Here is a 20,437-nt window from a genome sequence, read left to right as displayed (position 1 = left end):
GATACATTTATTTGGAGAAATTTATTTTAAAATTTTATTTCAAAATACACATCCTTATGTATTTCCCTATGCAATATTCTATCAATGAAGTACTTTTATTTACATTGCATCATTTATTTTATTTATAAAAATAAATGACATTAATAATTGCTTCCCTTTCGATCAAGTAGCTGAATTTTTTATAATTGATTTCAAATACTGATACTAATCACAGGAAGTCATTTTCCATATGTCTTATGGGTCATGAGGTGTATTATATGCTTATGTTCTAATAAAAGAGAAAGCATGTGTAGGTATGTATATGCCCTCATTCTCTGGAATTTAAAAATAATAACAAAAATAACAAAGGCTAATTAAGGACATCACAGAAGTGGAGATAGGTTCAAAATTGTCTTATTTCTAAATATTAAAAAAATATGCTTTGCATTTGTCATCCATTGGTTTGGAAAACTTTTATAGCCCTGGCTCATTAATACTTGAACAGTTCTTCATGAAAAACGATGAATGACTTAATTCATGGCAAGCTGTACAGATGGTCAATTTAATCTGCATCCTTGAGACTTCTCATGACTCAATTTTGACATCACGTCATTAAACATTTGTGTATTATTTATATCATATTCTAGAAAACAAAGATTGCTATATCTTGCAATCTATCAGTTTTATTGATAGGATTTATCCAACTGTACAGTATTGCTTTCACAAAGGAACATGTATCTGAATATATATATTTATATATCACTTTTGTCTCCTTAGAGACCCATACATTTTTGTCCTCAAGTGCAGTAATGACATTGTTATGAACAGATATGTGGCAGTGGTGAAGACAAATGTGTGTATGACTTAGTTTCTGTAACATTATTCAGGGTGTCTTCACTGCTAATAAGTGTTTTTTTTTTTTTTCTTTTAGTATATGTTCCCTAATCTTTGTATTAAGTTTAAATTAAGGAATCCAATTTTTGGCTATTTTCAAACACTACTGTAGAACATGTCATCCTAATTGTATAATTTAAATGGCAAGAAATGTTGATTTAAAAAGCTGACCTTGGGTCTTATACAGTACTTTAATTTGTAGGTGTAATTTTTAAACTCTTAACAAATTGAGTCATTATTATAGAGATGGATAAATAGAAAGATCAGAATCTTGAATTTTCTTTTGACATTGAGCTATTGATTATGGCATCTGATGGCTTTGTGAAGGGCTGGATGACTGTCTTGCACATGAAAATATGCTAACTTGACTCCTCATGTTCCCTGTCCTATCTGTGTTATATAATGAATTTCCATATGGTGAATAGGTTTGGGCTTCCCAAGAAAACTTAGAATAGCTATTATTAACAGAGTACCTCCAATGTGCATTCTCCCTATGTCAGAGTTAGAGGATTCTCTGGACATGAACAATAGCTGAGAAATATAAACAGACATGGTAGGACAATGCTTCTTGTGGAGTGGTTTTGTACAGAGTTTTCCTGACCAGGGCAGAACCCAGGAAGCAATAGCAGTCTCACTTTCCTCTGTGGTGTTACTGTTGAAAGAAGTACTCCTTCTGGGAGCTGTACATTAGGTAAGATCAGGCTTCCTTTGTATTCTTTATCAACCTATAATCTTTTGATTGTTGCCTGTTTTTTGCCAGTGAAGAAATAGTAATCCACACTAGTTTATCTCTCCTAATCACAGACACAGAGCTAGGGCTCTCTGAGCTTTTAATTCCCTCTTAGAGGCCTAACAGAGTGAAAAGTAAACAAAGACCAAATTTGCAACCTTCTACGAAGCTAATTTCCTCTGATGTCAGAATACTTAAACAGGCAGGACCTGGGAATTATTTGATCAAACCTGCTTTTAATCTAATGCATGCAGAGGGCTGTGTCTGGAAAGCACCACAAAATGACAAGTGTCCCCAGGGAGCCTTATGGAAGGTTTCCTCTTTCAGAAACAGTAGCTTCCTCCTTTTAAAACCCTGGGTTGCTCTGTCTTGGAGTAAATTCATAAAATTTACTCTAAGTTGTTTTCCTGCTTTAAAATTTTAATTTTATTTGGCAGAAAATTTCTAACCAGATGAGAAGAGTTTTCTTTGGCTTTATGCTTGCTGATACATTTTTTTTTTATTGACTAAGTGTCTTGATTTTAGGTTTACTAGGAAATAAATTAATAATAAACAATTATTACTGTGGGAAAGGGAGAAAGTAAAAAGCATAATTTTACTTCACCCATTCTTCTATTGATACATGATATAAGAAGGTGAAAACAACAAAGAACAAAAGACACAAAACCATGTGGTTCCTAACTTAGATAATGAAAGAGGGTTTTCTACACTAAGTATTAAGAGAAATTTCTGTCACAATTTTAAGAAAAGAGTTCACTAATTAGGAGCTATTCAAACAATGTTACTGACTTAATTTGCCCTATTGTTTCTATTCACAACTCTCTGGATACTTAGAAGTAGTGTATTTTTTAACAGAGAGAGTACTTTGTTTCATACCCGAAATATAATTTTATGATTAGTTTTCGTGAAATTTTATTGATGTCATTACTTAGCATTGTACATGCTTCTTAAGTATGAATTCAGTTTTAAAAAGAGAATGGCTTACTTTAAGTTAAACAACAATGAAGAAAGAGTTTAAGTGCATGTTGGCAGCAAGTAGTAGTTGTGTTTTCTATATCTGATCATAGTGTTTCTCACATAAAGTAATTCAGAAGCCACAGCTTAAATATACATTATCAACACCGATGCTTTGTGCAAATATGCACCAAGAATAACACGCCACTAGATCTACCCTTTGACTCCTTGGGTGACGATGAATTTCAATGGCAGTTATTCATCATTCTGAAGCCTGCCGGGTGATGATCCTTTTTATTGGTGTACCCTTACAAACCTATTTCGCCGCACCATGTGCACAGGAGTTCTCTGGGCGGATATGCCCTGGCTGGGTGCTGCCTGGCGGCCGGCTCTTGCCTTCCTGGCTCCCCTTCTCGCCCTCGCGCTCTCACCTCCCCCTGCCTCCAGCCCCCTCTCACTCCTTTCGGCTCACGCCCCCCTCCTCTCTCTCCAGCTGGCGGCGGGGGCTGCGCTGCCTCCCAGACCTCGCGGACCTGCTCAGTCAGCTGGGGCCCCCTGCGGACGGCTGCTTCCTTCGCTGCACGGACCTGCCACTCTGCGCGGAATGGCAGCGACCGCAGCATCCCCGCCAGCGGCGGCGGCGGCGGCTGTGTCCACGGCCACCACGGACGCTATTGTTCCCTGGTGTTAGATGCTCTTTCCCTCCTTTTCATCTGAAACGAACAATAGGAGGAAAGAGCTTTGCTTTCTGTACTCCTTGGGAAGACGTTCCGAAAGGAAAGAAAAATTCCCTGCTGAACCAACGTACTGCGAATCCGGACCCTGGAGCGGCTGCGGGCAGCATGGGGCTGCAAAGGAAGCGCTCGGTGTCCAGGAGCCGGGGCGCTGCGAGGCCACGCCGGGGCGTCCTGCAGCTGCTGCCGCTGCCACTGCTCCTGCTGTTGCTGTGCCCGGGCGCCCGCGGGGCTGCGGTGCAGAGAGAGGCGGAGGCACCCACCCTCTATCTGTGGAAGACTGGTAAGTGGCATGGAGTTGTCCCTTCCTTCCATCTTCACATCTGGGTCCACGATAGGGAGCTGCTGGGCTCCGGAAGGGACCTTGGTGCTTCTAGATGGCCGGATTGTGCTGGGATTGTAAGATAAAAAGTATGAATCCTGCAAGCAAATTAGGTCATGTCCGATGCTCTTAGGAAAGAAAAACATAACAACTAAAGAGGCAACAGTGAGTCATTGGAATGATATTTCTCTCGCAGTTCTGCAGTTAATGAGGACAACGCCGCACTTTCATGATGAAGTGCAATATTTTTAACCTCTGGATTCTCGTTCTATTAGGAGTTCCTAACATACATTTCTGGCAAAGAACAAGCAGTTTAGCCCCAGTCTATATTCTGTCTCTGGGCAAACAGGATGGTTAGTGCAGCAATATGTATGAATATAGAGTTGATTTTGTTAAGTATAGCTTTGTGATATGTGGGACACTTCGAAACAAGACAAGTGAGGGCAATTCTGACAGTCTAAAGCAAAGGGTACTCCAAGGCACTCACCAGGAAGATTGTGCATAGTTCAATTTGTAATGAGTGACGTGACTTTTAAAGTCTATAATTATTAGGATGTTTGTTTATAAACTTTTCCTTCCTTGAGAATTCTTTTGCTTTGTTTCTCAAACAACCAACAAAAGCAATAGCTAACTGCCTCTCAGTACTTCCCTGAGAGGTGTTTGAAAGTCACAGTGAAGCAAGCGGTGACAAGCAGGAAAACAATACCAAGTGAGGAATGACCACCCCCTCTCCTGCGGGCTTGCTTTCACTGTCCATTAAAGGACACTGAGAGTTCTTTAGCCAACCTGAGACTTCCAGTGTTCATAGAAAAAAAGCAAGAGGTGAAGGATTATTTCTGTTGCTTAGAGCTGGAGATGTTTTAAGAGTTCCAAAGCAATCCCTAAACATCAACAGGGATGTGGTAGAAAGGGGGAAGTCTGTATTCATCTTGGGGTTGCAAACAAGTTAAAGAGTCCTCTATTTCCTGGCTTCAGCCCATCTCTGCTGCCCTGCTGAAGAAACAGATCAATTGCACTAATACCTTGGATTTTCAAAGAAGTTATATCTATCCAGCAACTTATATTAATCAGAAATTTATTTAAAGCTAAAGCACAGAATTTGCCATGAAATATTTAAAGCTACCCGCACATATTTGAAAAAGCAAAATGATTCTTGCTAACACTTTAAAGATTGATTGATTAATGCATGCAAAAGAAATCAAATTAATGTATTTGCATTTAAAATGAAGAGTTGAAGCTATTTTGTTGCTAAAGCCATGGCTTTACTTTTCAAAATCTCATTTTCAATAAGAAACACTAATCATACTATAATTTACCACTAAGTGGTATTATCTGGAAGATTGGTAAGAGCTTCTAAGGTAAATAAGTGTTGGACAAAGCTGTACCTGCCTAGTTGAAATTTGTACCATCAAAGTTACAAAAGCCAAGCAGTAATTCAGATTGAAGAGAGCCTAGACAACATTCACTGTACAGCGTCTGAGTTGCCAATATATGTCAACATAAATGTCATGGTGGGAACACAAGCCAATAAACAGCTTAAAATAGTGGAAAGCTCTCAGGAGCAAGGAGATGGAGACCTTGATTTGAGTGCCAGTTCCAGCTTCCAATAGCTATAGGAGTGTTGGCAGTTCACTTAACTTTTGACCCTTGGTTTTCTCAACTGCATATAAATGTGTTAAAACCTTCTTTCAACTCTATCTCCCCAGTGTTGTGAAGATCAAATAAGTTGTTGTGGGAGACTAATTTTGTAACCCTTATGTGAAAACTCTAAGCTAGTATGATGAGGATAATAATGCTGCCTCTATAATGGGGATCCTTGGTTTGATGCGGAAACATGGTGGAATAAAATGAAGAGCAAAATAATGACCACTTCATTTTTTTCCCCCAGTGGGAAAGGAGACATCACTGTATCTATAAAGGAGTTGAAAGTACTTGGGATAACTAGAAAGTACTTAAAGGAAAGAAATACATTATAAATGAAGACATAGAGGTGACAGAATCATATGTTTATCATTTGATGAAAATGAAGACATTTAATGTAAACAAAAGAAAAGTAAGGCAGGAAGGGAACTGGTAGAGAAAGGGGAGATAGTTCAGGATGCCTATTCCAGTGATGTTAGCTTGACCTTAGTATAGAAGTTCATAGGGAACCACATTAATGGTGAGATTATTGAATTGGAGGTCACACTGGATGAACAGCTGGGATAGGATGTCTGCCAGTGAGAAACTTAAACACCAGTGTGACTATGCAACTGCAACATGGCATACCATACTCATGAATGGAACATTATCAGACTAGATAAGTTATGTAGTGGATACATGAGATATGAAAGTTTACAAAGAAGATTTAATATTTGATCTTGCTCATGGAAGGATTAGTTGAATTTTTACCAAGGTAAGAGTGGAAGGCAGAGGGAAGAGAGAAAATAAAAATTTTTAAAAAGATGACAGCATTACTACATCTTGAAAGCAGTGGCTATCACAGTTCATGTGCAGGAAGTTTGGTAAGAATGAAAAGATTTAACACCCATGAGCTGAATTGGGACTAGATTGAAAGAAAACTATGGAAAAGACGTGGAAATTTTATTTACAAGTAGATGAAAGCCATTGGAAACTCTGAGTAGAAGATCAATAATATGTTGGTTACAGGGAACGTACGCTAAATCTAAGCTAGTTCTTACTGTACCCTCCAAGGAGAGTAGAAAAAAATGCCATCAAGGTCTCCATTATGCCTGTAGAGGTAGAAAAGGCTATGAAAGGAGGAAGGGCAAATTTATTAGGGTTGGCAGTATGGTTTGGATATAAGATGTCCCCCAAATGCTCCTGTATTAATGCAGGAATATTTGGAGGAGAAATGATTGGATTGTGAGACTAGAAATGATTGGATTGTGAGACTAGGTGGTAACTTTGGATGGTTAGAGTGTGGCTGGAGTTAGTGGGTCACTGGAGGTGTGCCCTGGAAGCATTCATCTTCTCTGTGACCCTTTCCTGACCACCACAAAGGGAGTTTTGCTCCTCTTTCATCTCCTTTTACTATAAAGTCCTACCTTATTTTGGGCCCAGAGCAATGGATTCAACCAACCATGGACTGAACCCCTGATACTTTGAGTCAAAATAAACTTTCCCTTCACCAAGTTGGTCTTATCAAATATTTTGGTCACAGATATGCAAGTCTGACTAACAGTTGGGAAGACAAATATAATTTTAATAAAATATATTGAACGTGAGGTAGCAATGAATGACCTATTCAGATGATTATCTTTAATGGGAATATTAGTAAATGAGTAAGAGGAAGAATTATGCCAAAGGTGTAAACTTGGGACTCAATAAGTACATGGTAATTCAAGTCATGGGAGTGAGGAGTTCATTAAAAGAAGAAAATACTGAGAAGTGGATACTGGGAAAATTTTGGGAAGCCAGAACACTTCACAAATAATATTGATATTTTAGGGCCTAGGGATCTAGCTCAGTGGCAGAGTCCTTGTACAACATGCACCAAGCCCTGGAATTAATCCCTAGTACCTAAAAAAATAAAAATGAATTTAAAAAAGAATATTGAGATTTTTAAGAGCTACCTAGAAGAGAAACTAATAAAAGTGGCTGAGAAAGATCTAAGGAAAATGTCAATAGACACTAAATGGAAGAGGTGTTGTATAAAAGAGCCAGTGGCAAAAACTAGAAAAGTTCAGAAAGGTTAGGAAATAGATGATAAAATATTTTAGAAAATAGTAAGACAGATGAGAAGTTGATAGGAAAGCAGTGCTTTTGGAAAGAGCATGAGCAGTATAGTGGTAGACATCTACACTTGTTTGATTAATAACATAGTTGAAAAGGTATAGTATTAAATAAGTTCAATAAATAAGAACATAAAGTCTCCTGACTACACTTTTATTGTTTTATAGTAGAGAAAAACCTCAGAATTTAAGATATTGGAAAATATTTATTGAAATACAAAATTAAAAGTATCAAGTTTTATGTCATTGTAATTTGAAAGGTAACTTGTATTTGAATAATTAGAAAACTTATTTCATATATACAAAAGTAAAGTACTTATAATATGAAAGATGAATAACTACCATGATTTCTAAGTAGTAGAGAGTTTGGTAATTTTTTTATTCTTCAATATGAGGATGTTTTCATAATAATTGTAGTTAATTATATCCATTTAGAAATTCCAAACTGAGAGTCAATGGACTGAATTGAGCAAAATGTGATTGACTTAGCATGAGTTATATAGGAAATATTGAATGCATCAAACTTTTATCAATGTCTCTCATAGAGATTCCTTTTTTAAATTTCTTAAAAAGATAATCGAATTTATATTTAATGTAACAAAGTTACATTGAAATCTAAGAAACATGTAACCTACTAGCCATTTTTCAGAATTCAGGTGATGGGGTTTTTGTTAGGTATGAGTTCTCTCTCAAGGAGAATATTCCTCAAATTAAACATTTTTGAACTAGGTTAATTCTGTGCAAGACAATACTATTATTGACATTTGCAGAGTTGTTTACACAATTAATTGCATTAAACTATACCTTTGTTCTTTAAAATAAAAACAAATATTATTCTTTACTTTTTCTATTGTGTGCTTATATTATAGGTCTTATTAATCAGAATATAAAATTTTCTGTAATGTGTAAGGGAAAATATCCCTCTCAATTCTTCTAGTCATTAAGTAGTAAAGGGGAGAGGGCTATCATTCCTGGTGATCATACATAAGTGTGTAGCATTATCCTATCACAAGTGTTTTGAGCTTCAGCTGTGCTTGCAACTTGCTTTTAGAAAGTGACTCAAGTTTTCTCATTAGACGGAGGAGAATTGACAAGAGTGGACATAGGGTGGGCACCAAGATCAGCTGATCCTGAGCAACATGGATTGAATATTCTATCCATGTTACCTACTAAATTATTTTATCTCGCTAAACATTATTCTTTCATCTCCAATATGGTGGAAGATGCTAGTCCCTTGACTATTGACTGGTTTATCTCAATACATGCTAAGGCTGAACAAGTATTTTCTGGAGATTTATAATATTAAGACATTTTCATAATTATAGGAAGAAGTGTCTTAAGGTAAGATAAATTATTTGTATATGTAACACAATTATTGCTCAAAAATTCTTTAAGAATTTATGATTATTTGCATTGGAAAAGTCAATCAGATAGTTTTGTGAAGCTACAATATATTTAATAGAACTGTGGTAATTCAGATTGCCCCTCATGTGAATTGTAGGTAGCTGCCTGGCTTGCAAAATGACAGAAGTCACATGAAGGCTAAGATTAAGGGTGTCATGGGGTTGTATATAACCAGAATTTTTTCTGCCCATATTGTCACATTGTGAACTGTCTGATGGCATTAGGATGAGATGATGACATTTGGATTAGGTTATTGGTGAAGTGTGACTGTGGTTTGGCCTTTTCAAAAGGAAGTAAAGCCCTTCAGCCTCTGATATAAATCAGAACAGTGATGTTGGACAGTGCAGTCCCCTAGTCTAATGAATATGTAAAACAGGCTTCCTTAAAATTAATAAAAAACATATGATATTAACAAAAGATCTTTAATGAAATGCACATTGGCAAAATAGCATTTGAGAAACCATATTTTTCCTGTCACAAGAACAGCACAGAGTGTGAATTCAAGGTGTGAGCCATAAGGTAGAGATCTTTTTAAATTTTCTTTATCAGAATTTCACACCAGCAGTTAAGAATGCACTAATATGAATGAGACAATTTTTAAAAATGCAATTAGTTCCCAAGTACATAAGCAATAAGAAAGTTTATATTTAGAGGAAGTGATATAACAATTAAAAGCATATTAGAGGGTTGGGGAAAATGACAGAATTTGAAACAATTATGCTAAAAAGCAACCTATTTATTGCTTCTGATGCTTTTGGATCCAACCAAAAGGATGTTGTTGTATTTTTCAGAAATATTGAGCTAACTGATATTTGCACAGTTTAGTATATGAAATCATAAATATTGGTTCCATATTATTGCATCAGTTATATTACAGGAAAAAAAACAAGGGCAGTTGGGGAGAAAATAAAACTGAACTTCTTTTATGGGGACAACAATCTCCAAAGGACACTTGTAGTAGAGTAATGTTAGGGGAGTTTAAGTCACAGATGTCAGAGATGAATGGTCCACGCAGAAGGAGTTAGTTTGCATGCCTGTTGAAAGGAAAAACTATGACTTCTAAAGTTTTTGGGGAAACTGAGACTGTGAGAAAATGGGCAAATGATTTTGGCTTCTTTTAAATTTATTTTTAATAGGCTTTTTGAGGAAGTCTAATACAGAAAATTAAGCAGAAAGTACTATGTTCTCTTTTATCCCATTATCCTCCTATTTTCCTATATTATTAAAATCTCACATTAATTTGATATATTTGTTATATTTGTGGAACCATTACTGATACATTATTAATTAACCTCTGTGGTTTATATTAGGGTTCACTCCTTGTATGATACATCTGTAGATTGTGAAATATATATAAAGACTGTAATGTACCCACAATTACAGTATTTTATCAGATATTTTCACTGCCATAAAAAATTTCCTGTGCTCCATCTATTCATCCTTCACAACCTCCCCTACCCCAAATTCTTAGCCACCACTTGTCTTTTAACTCTTGCCCTATGTGTTTTCTCAGTGTCACATTGTTGGAATCATATGGTATATACCCTTTTCAGACTGACTTTTTGCATTTACCAATAAGCATTTATCTTTTCTCTGTGTCATTTCTTTTGGATGCTGAATAGTATTGCATTGTATGGATTTTCTAAGGTTTACTTCGCCATTCATCTATGTTTTGGTTGCTCTCAAGTGCTGGTAGTCTGAATATACACATTTTGTGTGGATATGCATTTTCAACTTATTTGGGTAGATACCAAGGAGCATTCTGTTGAATTATGTAGCAAGTGTGTTTGCTTTTAATAGAAATTGCCAAACTCTTCCAAAATGTCTGTATCATTTTGCATCCCCACCTTCAATAAATGAGTTTTTCTGATGCTCCCCACCCAGTGCTGTACATGCCTGCCATATCTCTAGCTGACTCTGATCTAGTTAATAAATCATGTGGCTATATATCTACATTTCCATGCTATTGCATAGAGGAAGCCATGGGCTGGGGAAAAATATCCTGTACGTGCAGGAAACAGTGGAGCTACATTGTGCTGAAGTCCTGGTAAATTGATGTGGGAACCAAGTTGTCCAGGCAACTTGCTACTGAGATTTCTTTATTGACATAATGTGTTGAGCACCACCAGAAAGCAGTTGTTTGAACTGTGACTCTGAAGCAGATCTTCTGTGTGCATAGAGGTAGAAACATAGTACACTTCCCAAGTAGTTCCCTTAGAAATATAGAGAGACTTTGATGGAAACCTAATTTCCTCAAGCAAATGTATAAGATATTGATTGCATAGTGGAAATAATTTAAGTTGTGCAGGGCTTCCTCGGTGTGCAATCTGGGAACAAGTAATTTCTTGCGCTATGATAGCAGCAGCAGTGATAGGCTATTCTGAGTATTGTAGATGAATGTGTTTGCAGGTATGTTATATAATGTGCCTGTTAAAAGTGGCATCAGAACACAGATAGTGGCTATTTAAGTCACATTATTTAAAGGTTAGTTTTATTTTCTCTTCCAACATCATGTCGTGCAATTACAAATGTCACAGATGTCTACTTTATCAAGCACCTTCCCCTGACAGTGAGAGATTTTCTCAAATAATTGGATCCATAGCTTGGAATGAAGGAAGCATGATATCTAAGTACCTAAATCAATATACACTTCTGTGCATTTGCATACGTTTGCAAAATAAAACGAGATACACAATAACAAATATTTGAGCGAGACACATGTGCATCTTGACTCAATTTTGTCATTTGTTAAGAATAGGACTTCTAAGCTCTTTTTGCCTGTGTTCCTCAGCCATACCTTAGGTATGATCATTTTTAGGATAACTTGAGATAAACCTGTAGAATACTTAGATGGCACTTGGCACAAGTCAATACTCAGCAGATAGTAACTCTTGCTTGGGTGTGATCCTGGTGTGAACTGCTAATGTGTTCTCACTGGGACAGTCTGTGCCCTGGCTTTCCTTCCTCATTTTGACTTTTCCTGCTTAGATCTGGGGTGCATCTCAAGCCTCTCTATATCTCACATTGCTCCAATTTCTACCTGTTGTCAGAATCAACAGCATTATTGCAGACCCTTCAGCCTTATTGTTGGAAAAGTTATTTAAAGTATAGTTTTTTTAAGTACAGAGACATTCTTCCTTAGAGTTTTATTTTTACTTGTGATTGTGCTTATCTTTTTGCCCTGCTGAAAATGCTGAAGGTGTGACTTTTTAAGTGGGACTGTATATTCCAAAATTCCTTTGTGTGGAAACACCTGAGAATATTCTTGGCAAGACTTTCTTATCCTGTGATGTTGTGAGTAGGGACAATTAATAGTATAATTAATACTAAAGTTGCCTCTCCTAAAATGCAATGTACATATTATATATGTATAATTTATAATACAAAGTGCAATGTCTAATATGTGTATAATGTCCTCCTCAATATACTTTATAATTCAAATCTTCCAAATGAAATTGAAGTGTTGTTTTCTCACTTGGAAAAAAGATGGCTCTTTAACTGTTCAAGGCCTTAAAACTCATTAATCTGCACATTTTCTAAAATTTAGGAAGCATTTGTAAATTTATTATAGGATTAGAACAATAATGAACTATTACAAGTATATTCACACACATACATCTGCATACATATATGCATAAATGCAGCCATGCATACACAAATAACACCATCATTTATGGTTAAATTGCCACATGAAACTTCATCATAATTTATCTGGCATTGTGGAAGTTGTACATCCTAAAATGTGTTCTAGATATGATATTTAGAGTAATGGCTTTTAAAAATGTGTGCAGTTATGAGTACTTAACTAAAACATTAATTGCACAAATGCTTATGTTAAATTTTTGTTTTAGATAATTTTGTGCTAACTTTTATGTTCATCAAGAACCAGCTCTTATAAAAGCTCTTAATACACAAGTTCTTGAATTGCCTCCCACTAACTTAGAGCTTTTATTTTAAGATTCTTTTATGTCTAACCATCTTCCTGTGTTAGCCACTCTTGTGCCTAAATAATGTCTAGAAACTGCAGTGCCTGCACAATTTCTAAGAAATACTTTTCTTCTAATAATATCTGTCTGCCAGCATATCCATGCATACCAATTATATAACAGATAACTTGTAAATAGTTTATATTGATTATGATATCATTAAGGCACTACTGGTAATAGAACTACATAGAATATTTTTGTTTTCTAGGGGAGTCAGTTTATTCAGAGACAACACACTGAACAACTTCAGGTGACTCTATCTATAGTTGGAATTAGGTGACCTTTTCCTTTCTCAGTTTGTGTCAGTCAGGTTCAATTAAGTAGAACTGGCAGGAGTTTAGTGTCTATTTTATGGCAAGCTCTGTAGCAGGTGCAGGTGAGCAAACATGAATAGCACATGAACCTCTCTCTCCTGGAGTTTCCTATTAAGTATAAATAGGTGATTCTAGCTAAGGAACTTATTACAAAAAAAATAGAAGCATATATAGATGTAGAATAGCAGAAGAGGGTGATTCTCTTGCACAGGAGACAGAAGGAAAACTTTCATAAAGCACAAGTTTCAAAAAAGTTTACAAAATGGACCAAAGTTATAAAAAGAATTACAGGTAGAGAAGGAACACTTGTGAAGAAATGAAATGGCATATATACAGTGACACTCAGAAATCTGTGGCATTAAAAATAAGGAAATGATGGGTTGGGCTGGGGATATAGCTCAGTTGGTAGAGTGCTTGAGTGCTTGCCTCTCATGCACAAGGCTCTGTGTTCAATCCCCAGCACCAAAAAAGAAGAAGAAGAAGAAGAAGAAGAAGAAGAAGAAGAAGAAGAAGAAGAAGAAGAAGAAGAAGAAGGAGGGAATGAGTTGGGATGGGAAGAAGGGTGGGCATGTATTTGGAGAAATGAATAGATGGATGGCTGTATCAGCTGTAATACTAAGAAGCTTGGCCTGTGTTTGCTGTTGTCTGAGACCAAGTATATTTGTTTGGGTAAAATATTGCCAGCAATGAAAGAATACATTTACTAATGTTAAGACAAATGTGAATTTATAAATTTTATGATTGTTCAACTAAATTAACTTATAATTTTCCTTGCAAACTTTCCAGGAGAAATACCATCTTAAATAATGCTAATTAAATATACTTTCAAATATAGCAGTAGTATTCTTTTAGATTAATTAGTTAAGATTTTTGACATTTTTTTCCTCTGTGGTTTTCATTAGAACACTATTAAAATAAATAAACCTTAAATTTACTATTTCTCTGAGAGATCTGTTATAGAGAATATAGATGAGGGCAGTGGCCCAGGCATGGTCTGAGGGTGGCTGTGCTCACCTTTGTTGTAGACTTGGTTGACTAAGAAGCAACACATTTACTGTAACCCTGCTGCAGGCCCATCATTTGCCATTGGTTAGAGAGAGGGCTCCAGTATCAGTGGACAACACAGCAATATCTAGTGGGCCAAAATTACCAGGCACTGTTTGAAGAACTCTGTCTTTGACAAATTATATCAAACCTTGAACAATGTGAAACTTTAAAATGTGGGTGAAAAATATATTCCAAAGATACTTTTTTTTTTTTTTTTAGTTTTAGAGAATAACTACATGAGAGTATGTGGAACACCATGTTCAAATACAAGTATCTGATTAGCCATATTTCTAGCCATCACCCTTCTGCATCCACTGTGCTTCATTTGTCATTAGTTCATGGGCCTGTGGGGTGAGAGGAGATAGGACCAATGCATCTGCTGCCCCTGAGCTGATAAGGACATCACGGAAATGCAACAAAGATCACGAGGTTCAGTTGCTCTATAAAACAGCTCCTTCTGACAGTTTACAGTGGTGACTGCATCTCTTTAATGGGAGAGTCATCAAAATGGATTTGGATTTATGGAATCAAATAATTCATAAGGAAAGCTTTGACTGCTGCTAAGATACATTTCTCTCCTTGTCTCTTACTGTAAGATTTAATGTAACTTCTTCAGCTCCCCTGGCTTGTTTTATAAGAGACCTAGTTTTGAACTGCTTCAGCTGTGAAAGTTCCAAAAGCAGAGAATAAATATTACGGAGCAGACAGGGTGGGTTTTCAACCTTGGTTGATCAAGCACTGCAGAATCATGAGCATTATGATGTACTGAATCATGATGAAAGTTTTCAGAGCTTTCAAGATCAATCTTCTTGAAGTAATTTTCCACCTGGACAGCATTATCTCAAAGCTAACTTAATTTGAGTATTATATGAAAAATATGAAAATTACAGGAAAAAAATGACTCTTGTGCCATTTGTGTTTTATATAAATGAATTCCCTTTGTTGGCCATGTGTTAAGTACTTGGGATTGCTACTAGAGAGCCATTCTTTTAACAGCTTTATTGGATATAATTCATACTATGCAATCACCTATTTAAAGTGTACAGTTCAATGGCTTTTAGTATATTCAGAGAGTTGTGCATCCATCACCACAATCAATTCTAGAACATTTTCATTTCTCCTTACAGCAAACCTGTATCCCTTAGCCATCACATGATGACTTAGACAGATACTTATGTACTCTCTGTCTCTATAGATTCGCCTTTTCTGGACTCTTCATATGAATGGAATTATACCTTTGTGAATGGCTTTTACTTGACTTGGTGATTTCCAGGTTCATCCATATTGCAGCTTATCTCAATATATCATGGGTTTTATTGCTGAATATGCTACCACTTTATCAGTATACCACATTTTGTTTTCATCAGCTGGTGGAAATTTGGCTTAGTTCCACATTTTGGCTATTTGGAATAATACTACTATGTACATTTGTTGATGAGTTTTTGGGTGGTCATATACTTTCATATCTTGTGAATATATACTTACGAGAAGAAGTAATGCTGGATCTTATGGCAATTTACGGTGATTATATTTATCATTTGAGAAAATGATAGATTATTTGAGCCATGAATTTTAAAATTCCAACAGCAACAATCCAGATATTTTCTGGGAACTTCAGTTAGTATGCAATTGCCATTCAAGAAAACTTATTTAGAATCCAAGTAGCTAAAAAATATAAGAATGTTCTCAGGGAACATATGTCATAGAATAAAAGAACATTTAAGAGGAAAATCTGAAAAAATTATGAGCACACTTTTTAGGATGTGTAGAAGCTCCTGTTGGATTTTTGTGTGATTAGATAGTGATGGCTTCAATAAAGAAAAATAATAATTTGGGTAAGAGACCGGTGATGATTTCAAGAAGCAGGATGACTTTATCACTTTTATTTAAAATGTGCAGAGAAACTATGTATACAAATGTTAATCCATTCTGGAAGTCACCCTTTTGTTTTTTTTTAAATTGCTGGATGGAATAACAACATCTCCTTGTGGTCTCCTGGTACTAAATAATTCTCCAAGCACTCATGCCTGCATGTTCTTTTACTAATTCCTCATAGTTACTTAATTAATATAGAGCAAGAAGTAATACACCTCTGCTTTAGTGAAAGGAAACTGAGGTGCCAGAGGTTTATATGACCTATACCTCATTTTTACTAAACACTTAAAGCCAGGAGCATCTATCTTGGTGTTTTTAGTTGTGATATACACAAAAATGAAATTTTCTATAATATATTTTAAGATATACTTCCAATATACATTTAATTGAAGAAGCCAAGATTAAATATTTTTTGGTTTTGTGAAGAGTAAGTCTCAAAGGTTTTAATTAGCATTTTAGGTTGTAATAATATTTGATGACAGAAATTTGGATTTAATGCTTTCTAACGAGCATAGGAAAATACAGTAAGTGATTACAGATTTGTATTTTGGTAAATATTTAAACTATTTAGTATATTGACTGAGAATTTAATAGTGTTCTTGAGATTTTATAATTTATTCTTATACTTTCTTCAGATGTGACATATTAATAATATTTTTTATCTAAAGAATTTATTGCCTTATTATCAAATACAAGGATATCCTCATATTGCTTTATGATGCAATGAGATTTCATCTCACTCCAGTCAGAATGGCAGTATCAAGAATACAGACAACAATATATGTTGGCGAAGATGTGAGGGGAAAAGGAACACTCATACATTGCCAGTGGGACTGCAAATTGGTAAAACCAATGTGGAAAACAGTATGGAGATTCCTTAGAAAACTTGGAATGGAACCACCATTTGACTGAGCTATCCCACTCATTGGTCTATACCCAAAGGACCTAAAATCAGCATACTATAATAACACAGCCTCATCAATGTTCATAGCAGCTCAATTCACAATATCTAAACTGTGGAAGCAAACTAGATGCCCCTCAATAGCTGAATGGATAAGGAAACTGTGGTATATATACACAATGGAATATTACTCAGCATTAAAGAGAATAAAATTATGGCATTTGCAGATAAATGGATGGAGTTGAAGAATATCATGCTAAGTTAAGTAAGCCAATCCCCAAAAACCAAAGGCTGAATGTTCTCTTTGATAAGTGGATGCTGATCCATAATGGGGAGAGGTAGGTGTGGGAAAAATGGAGGAATTGTGATTGGGCAAAGGGGAGGGAGGATGGGGAGTGTGCATGAGGACAGGAAAGATGGTGGAATGAGATGGACACCATTACCCTAGGTACCTATATGACTGCACATATGATGTGATGCTACATCATGTACAACCACTGAAATGAAAAGTTGTGCTGCAGTTGTGTATAATGAATCAAAATGCATTCTGCTGTCATATATACCAAATTAAAATATGAAGTGTTAATTTAAGTTCCAGTTCAATGTTCAGTTTCAGTGTATTGATATCTTTTTTTCTTTCCTTTTCAAAAAGTTATATAGATTTTTACTGTGGATATTCTTGAAAATAAAACAGGAGTTTACACTGAACATCATAAATCTTCTTTTACCTTTATGTTTCCCAAAATACCCCACAGTGCATTCTTTCTTTTTCACTCTCTCTGAGACAGACATACACACACACACACACACACACACACCCAGTCTTTTCCCTCTCTTACACAGTCCCAGGTTTCTTCAACTTTCTCTTTAAAGTTCTTCATTGCTGTTCAACCTCCCTTGTCTGACCATTTGCACTGTGTCTTGACACAGTATTGCAGTCTACCTTTAATTTCAGGGATTCTCTTTCAAGCATGTGAGCTGATATAATTTCTTGAATTGAAATTTATCAACAATAGAAATGCTGACTTTTGCAATGTCCTGTACAGGGATACTTGCATTCCAGCTGTAGTTTTCCCTTTCTTCCCAGAAAGAGACCAAATGAAAACTTGCCTGCCTCATTATATTTGTCTGCAAGCAGCTAAGCTGATATATTCAGTGTGGACTGCTATATGGATACAGCTGTGAAATGAGCTGAAATTTATTATTGCAGGTAAAAAGAACTAGTGTAAATTTATTCAAATGAATTTCTTTGCAAGCAGTATGGCAAATAGGCTTTGGAAATATTCTCATTCTGTCTCTTGTACTTTAAAAATGACTTTTTTGAAGATACTTAGGGCATGTGATAAAAGTGATGAAGATTATGACTTTCGGGGGTTTATATGGTAGGTTTCTTTTACCACCACTGCTGTAGGATTTTTAATTTGAATTCAGATATATGCTTGGCTCATCCTAAACATTGGACTGATGTCAAATGTCTCTTGATGAGATAGATGGGTGACAAGCTATTCCTAATTGCATCATGATCACATAAAGCATTTTATTCCTTTAAGCATAGAAGTAGCAATTTTAAAGGAAACTTGGTGTGTTATTTCCATTTTGAAGATCTTTGCATACCTATCATGGTATATGTCTATTGTGTGTGCATGTGAGTGCATGTGTGTATGTGTGTGTGTGTGTGTGTGTGTGTGTTATAGTTCTGTTGGTTAATGGGCACAGGAAATTTTCTTTTTTAGTCAAAGTTTGGTTAATGGACAGAAGAGACATTACACACAAATCACCAAGTTTCAAAATATTATAAACCAATAAAGTGCACTTAACACTAACATCATAAACCACATAATTTAATCTGCAGTTTATCGAGACGCTTAAATGTCTTCAAAAGTGAAGCACAGCAGAGTCTTCATTGATGAACAAAAATTTATTGCTATAATAGAGCTGCAGAAAATCTTGGAAGAAATTTTTAGTTGATAGAATGCAGAATTAAACCAGACTTAAGGAGTCCTTTAGTCCAATTTAATTATATGCTTTTAAGACATTTTATAACATCAGTATCTTTCTGAATGATTCCCTACATTGAAAATTTTACAGTGACCCCTACCAACCTACTTACATCCACACCTTTGAGAGCTGAAATAAAACTGTTCTTAGGGTTGTGTAAATATCTTCAATATTTCTCTTATTATTTTTTATCATATTAATTCATCTAGAAAGGAAAGATCAATTTTTAGTGTTTTGTTATTTCATCTTTCCTGCAAAGCGATTTTTCTCTCCCTGGACCCATTTTAATCTGTTACAAGCATATTAGTGGTATCAGCATTAGGGATGGTGTCTTTGAGCCCCTCTCTTTATTGTACACACATTTTACTGAACTCTGGGCTGGATTCTGTCTTACCACGGGGAGATAGAGGTACATATGATTGGGTCCCTTGGTCATTGATGAACTCCTATCTTTGAAGGAGATACAGTGACATAACAGCCATAAATCAGGATAATTGGGGCTATCAGAGAGGCGTGTTTGAAGTACTCTGAGGACACTGACAATGAGTGATCAATTACTCTGAGCTGACCACCAAGAAAGTCCTGACAGACATTTACAGTTGTGCTGGCCTTGAAAAGATAAACAAAAATCTGGCAGGTAGAAGATGAAGGAATAAAGAAATAACTGTCTGAGTGGCTTTTGCATTCTCAAGAGTCTTCTCCCTACCCAGAAGCCCTGAACAAGTCCATGTTGCTGTTCTTAACAGTGTCAAGTTTCCTCTGTGTTACCTCTTTTCCTCCCTCCTAAATCTGCCTATGTTAAGAGCAGCACCTGGGTACTCTTTTTTCATTAAGTCCGTAATGTTTTGGTGGAATTGTCTGTTCCAGATACCGACTGCTCCTGGCCTATTGCTTTTCCATGTTTGATCAAATGGTCAGTTCATTCAACATCTTTGTCAAGCCCACTGTTTCAGAACTCCCAATTTCTACATGAACCTAGACATATCAAAAACTAAAATCAAATAATAGATACAACTTTCAGTTATATTTTGTATCCTGTATCACACCATTTTTTGCTTTGGTACCTGTGCCTCATTTGGAGGCTTTAATGGGAAAACACATTAACAGGTATATATAAGAAATAGGTTTTTAGTATCCACATTAGACCTTAGAATTAAGCAAGCAAGTAAGCAAGATCCAAAATTACTAAAATGATTTTAGATGAGAAAATTCCTTATCACTGACTTGTAATTGTGCATACTGTAATGTTTAGCATGATTCTTATTGCATCATTTCATAAACTATATAATTTGATAATTCATAAGTCTATGATCATAAGGCTGTGAAAATCCTCCTATAAGTGAGGTAAGGTGGTATGGGGTTTATATAGTCAGAGGTAATCACACAGAAAGGAAAGGATAGTTATAAGTAATAAAATGTAATATTTTCTTCAAAGTGGGAGATAGTCAACATTCATCCAGAAGTATAAGGGAAGAGGATTTACAGAATCTAAATATGGTCTCCTGTCAAGATTTACCTCAAACATCTCCCTGACTTGTAGCAGTACTTAACAATACTTGATTTCA

The 20,437-nt window shown here is 35.8% G+C and overlaps 1 protein-coding gene across 1 annotated transcript in view; it reads left to right on the top strand.

Annotated features, from left to right (window-relative positions):
- Nucleotides 1-3,178: 3,178 nt before the first annotated feature.
- Nucleotides 3,179-20,437, top strand: part of Thsd7a (thrombospondin type 1 domain containing 7A) — a 403,918-nt gene continuing 386,659 nt past the window's right edge. The window contains exon 1 of the mRNA XM_046422471.2: nucleotides 3,179-3,574. Coding sequence (XP_046278427.1) covers nucleotides 3,400-3,574 — 175 coding nt within the window. The 5' untranslated portion in view covers nucleotides 3,179-3,399. The remainder of the gene's footprint in view (nucleotides 3,575-20,437) is intronic.

Source organism: Marmota monax, unplaced genomic scaffold (genome assembly GCF_021218885.2).
Source record: "Marmota monax isolate L192 unplaced genomic scaffold, Marmota_monax_Labrador192_F-V1.1 WCK01_AAM20220418_F8-fsc00027, whole genome shotgun sequence".
In the NCBI taxonomy this organism is placed as follows: Eukaryota; Metazoa; Chordata; class Mammalia; order Rodentia; family Sciuridae; genus Marmota; species Marmota monax.
The sequence above is the reverse complement of the archived record's forward strand: the minus strand, read 5'-3'. Positions and strand labels throughout refer to the sequence as shown.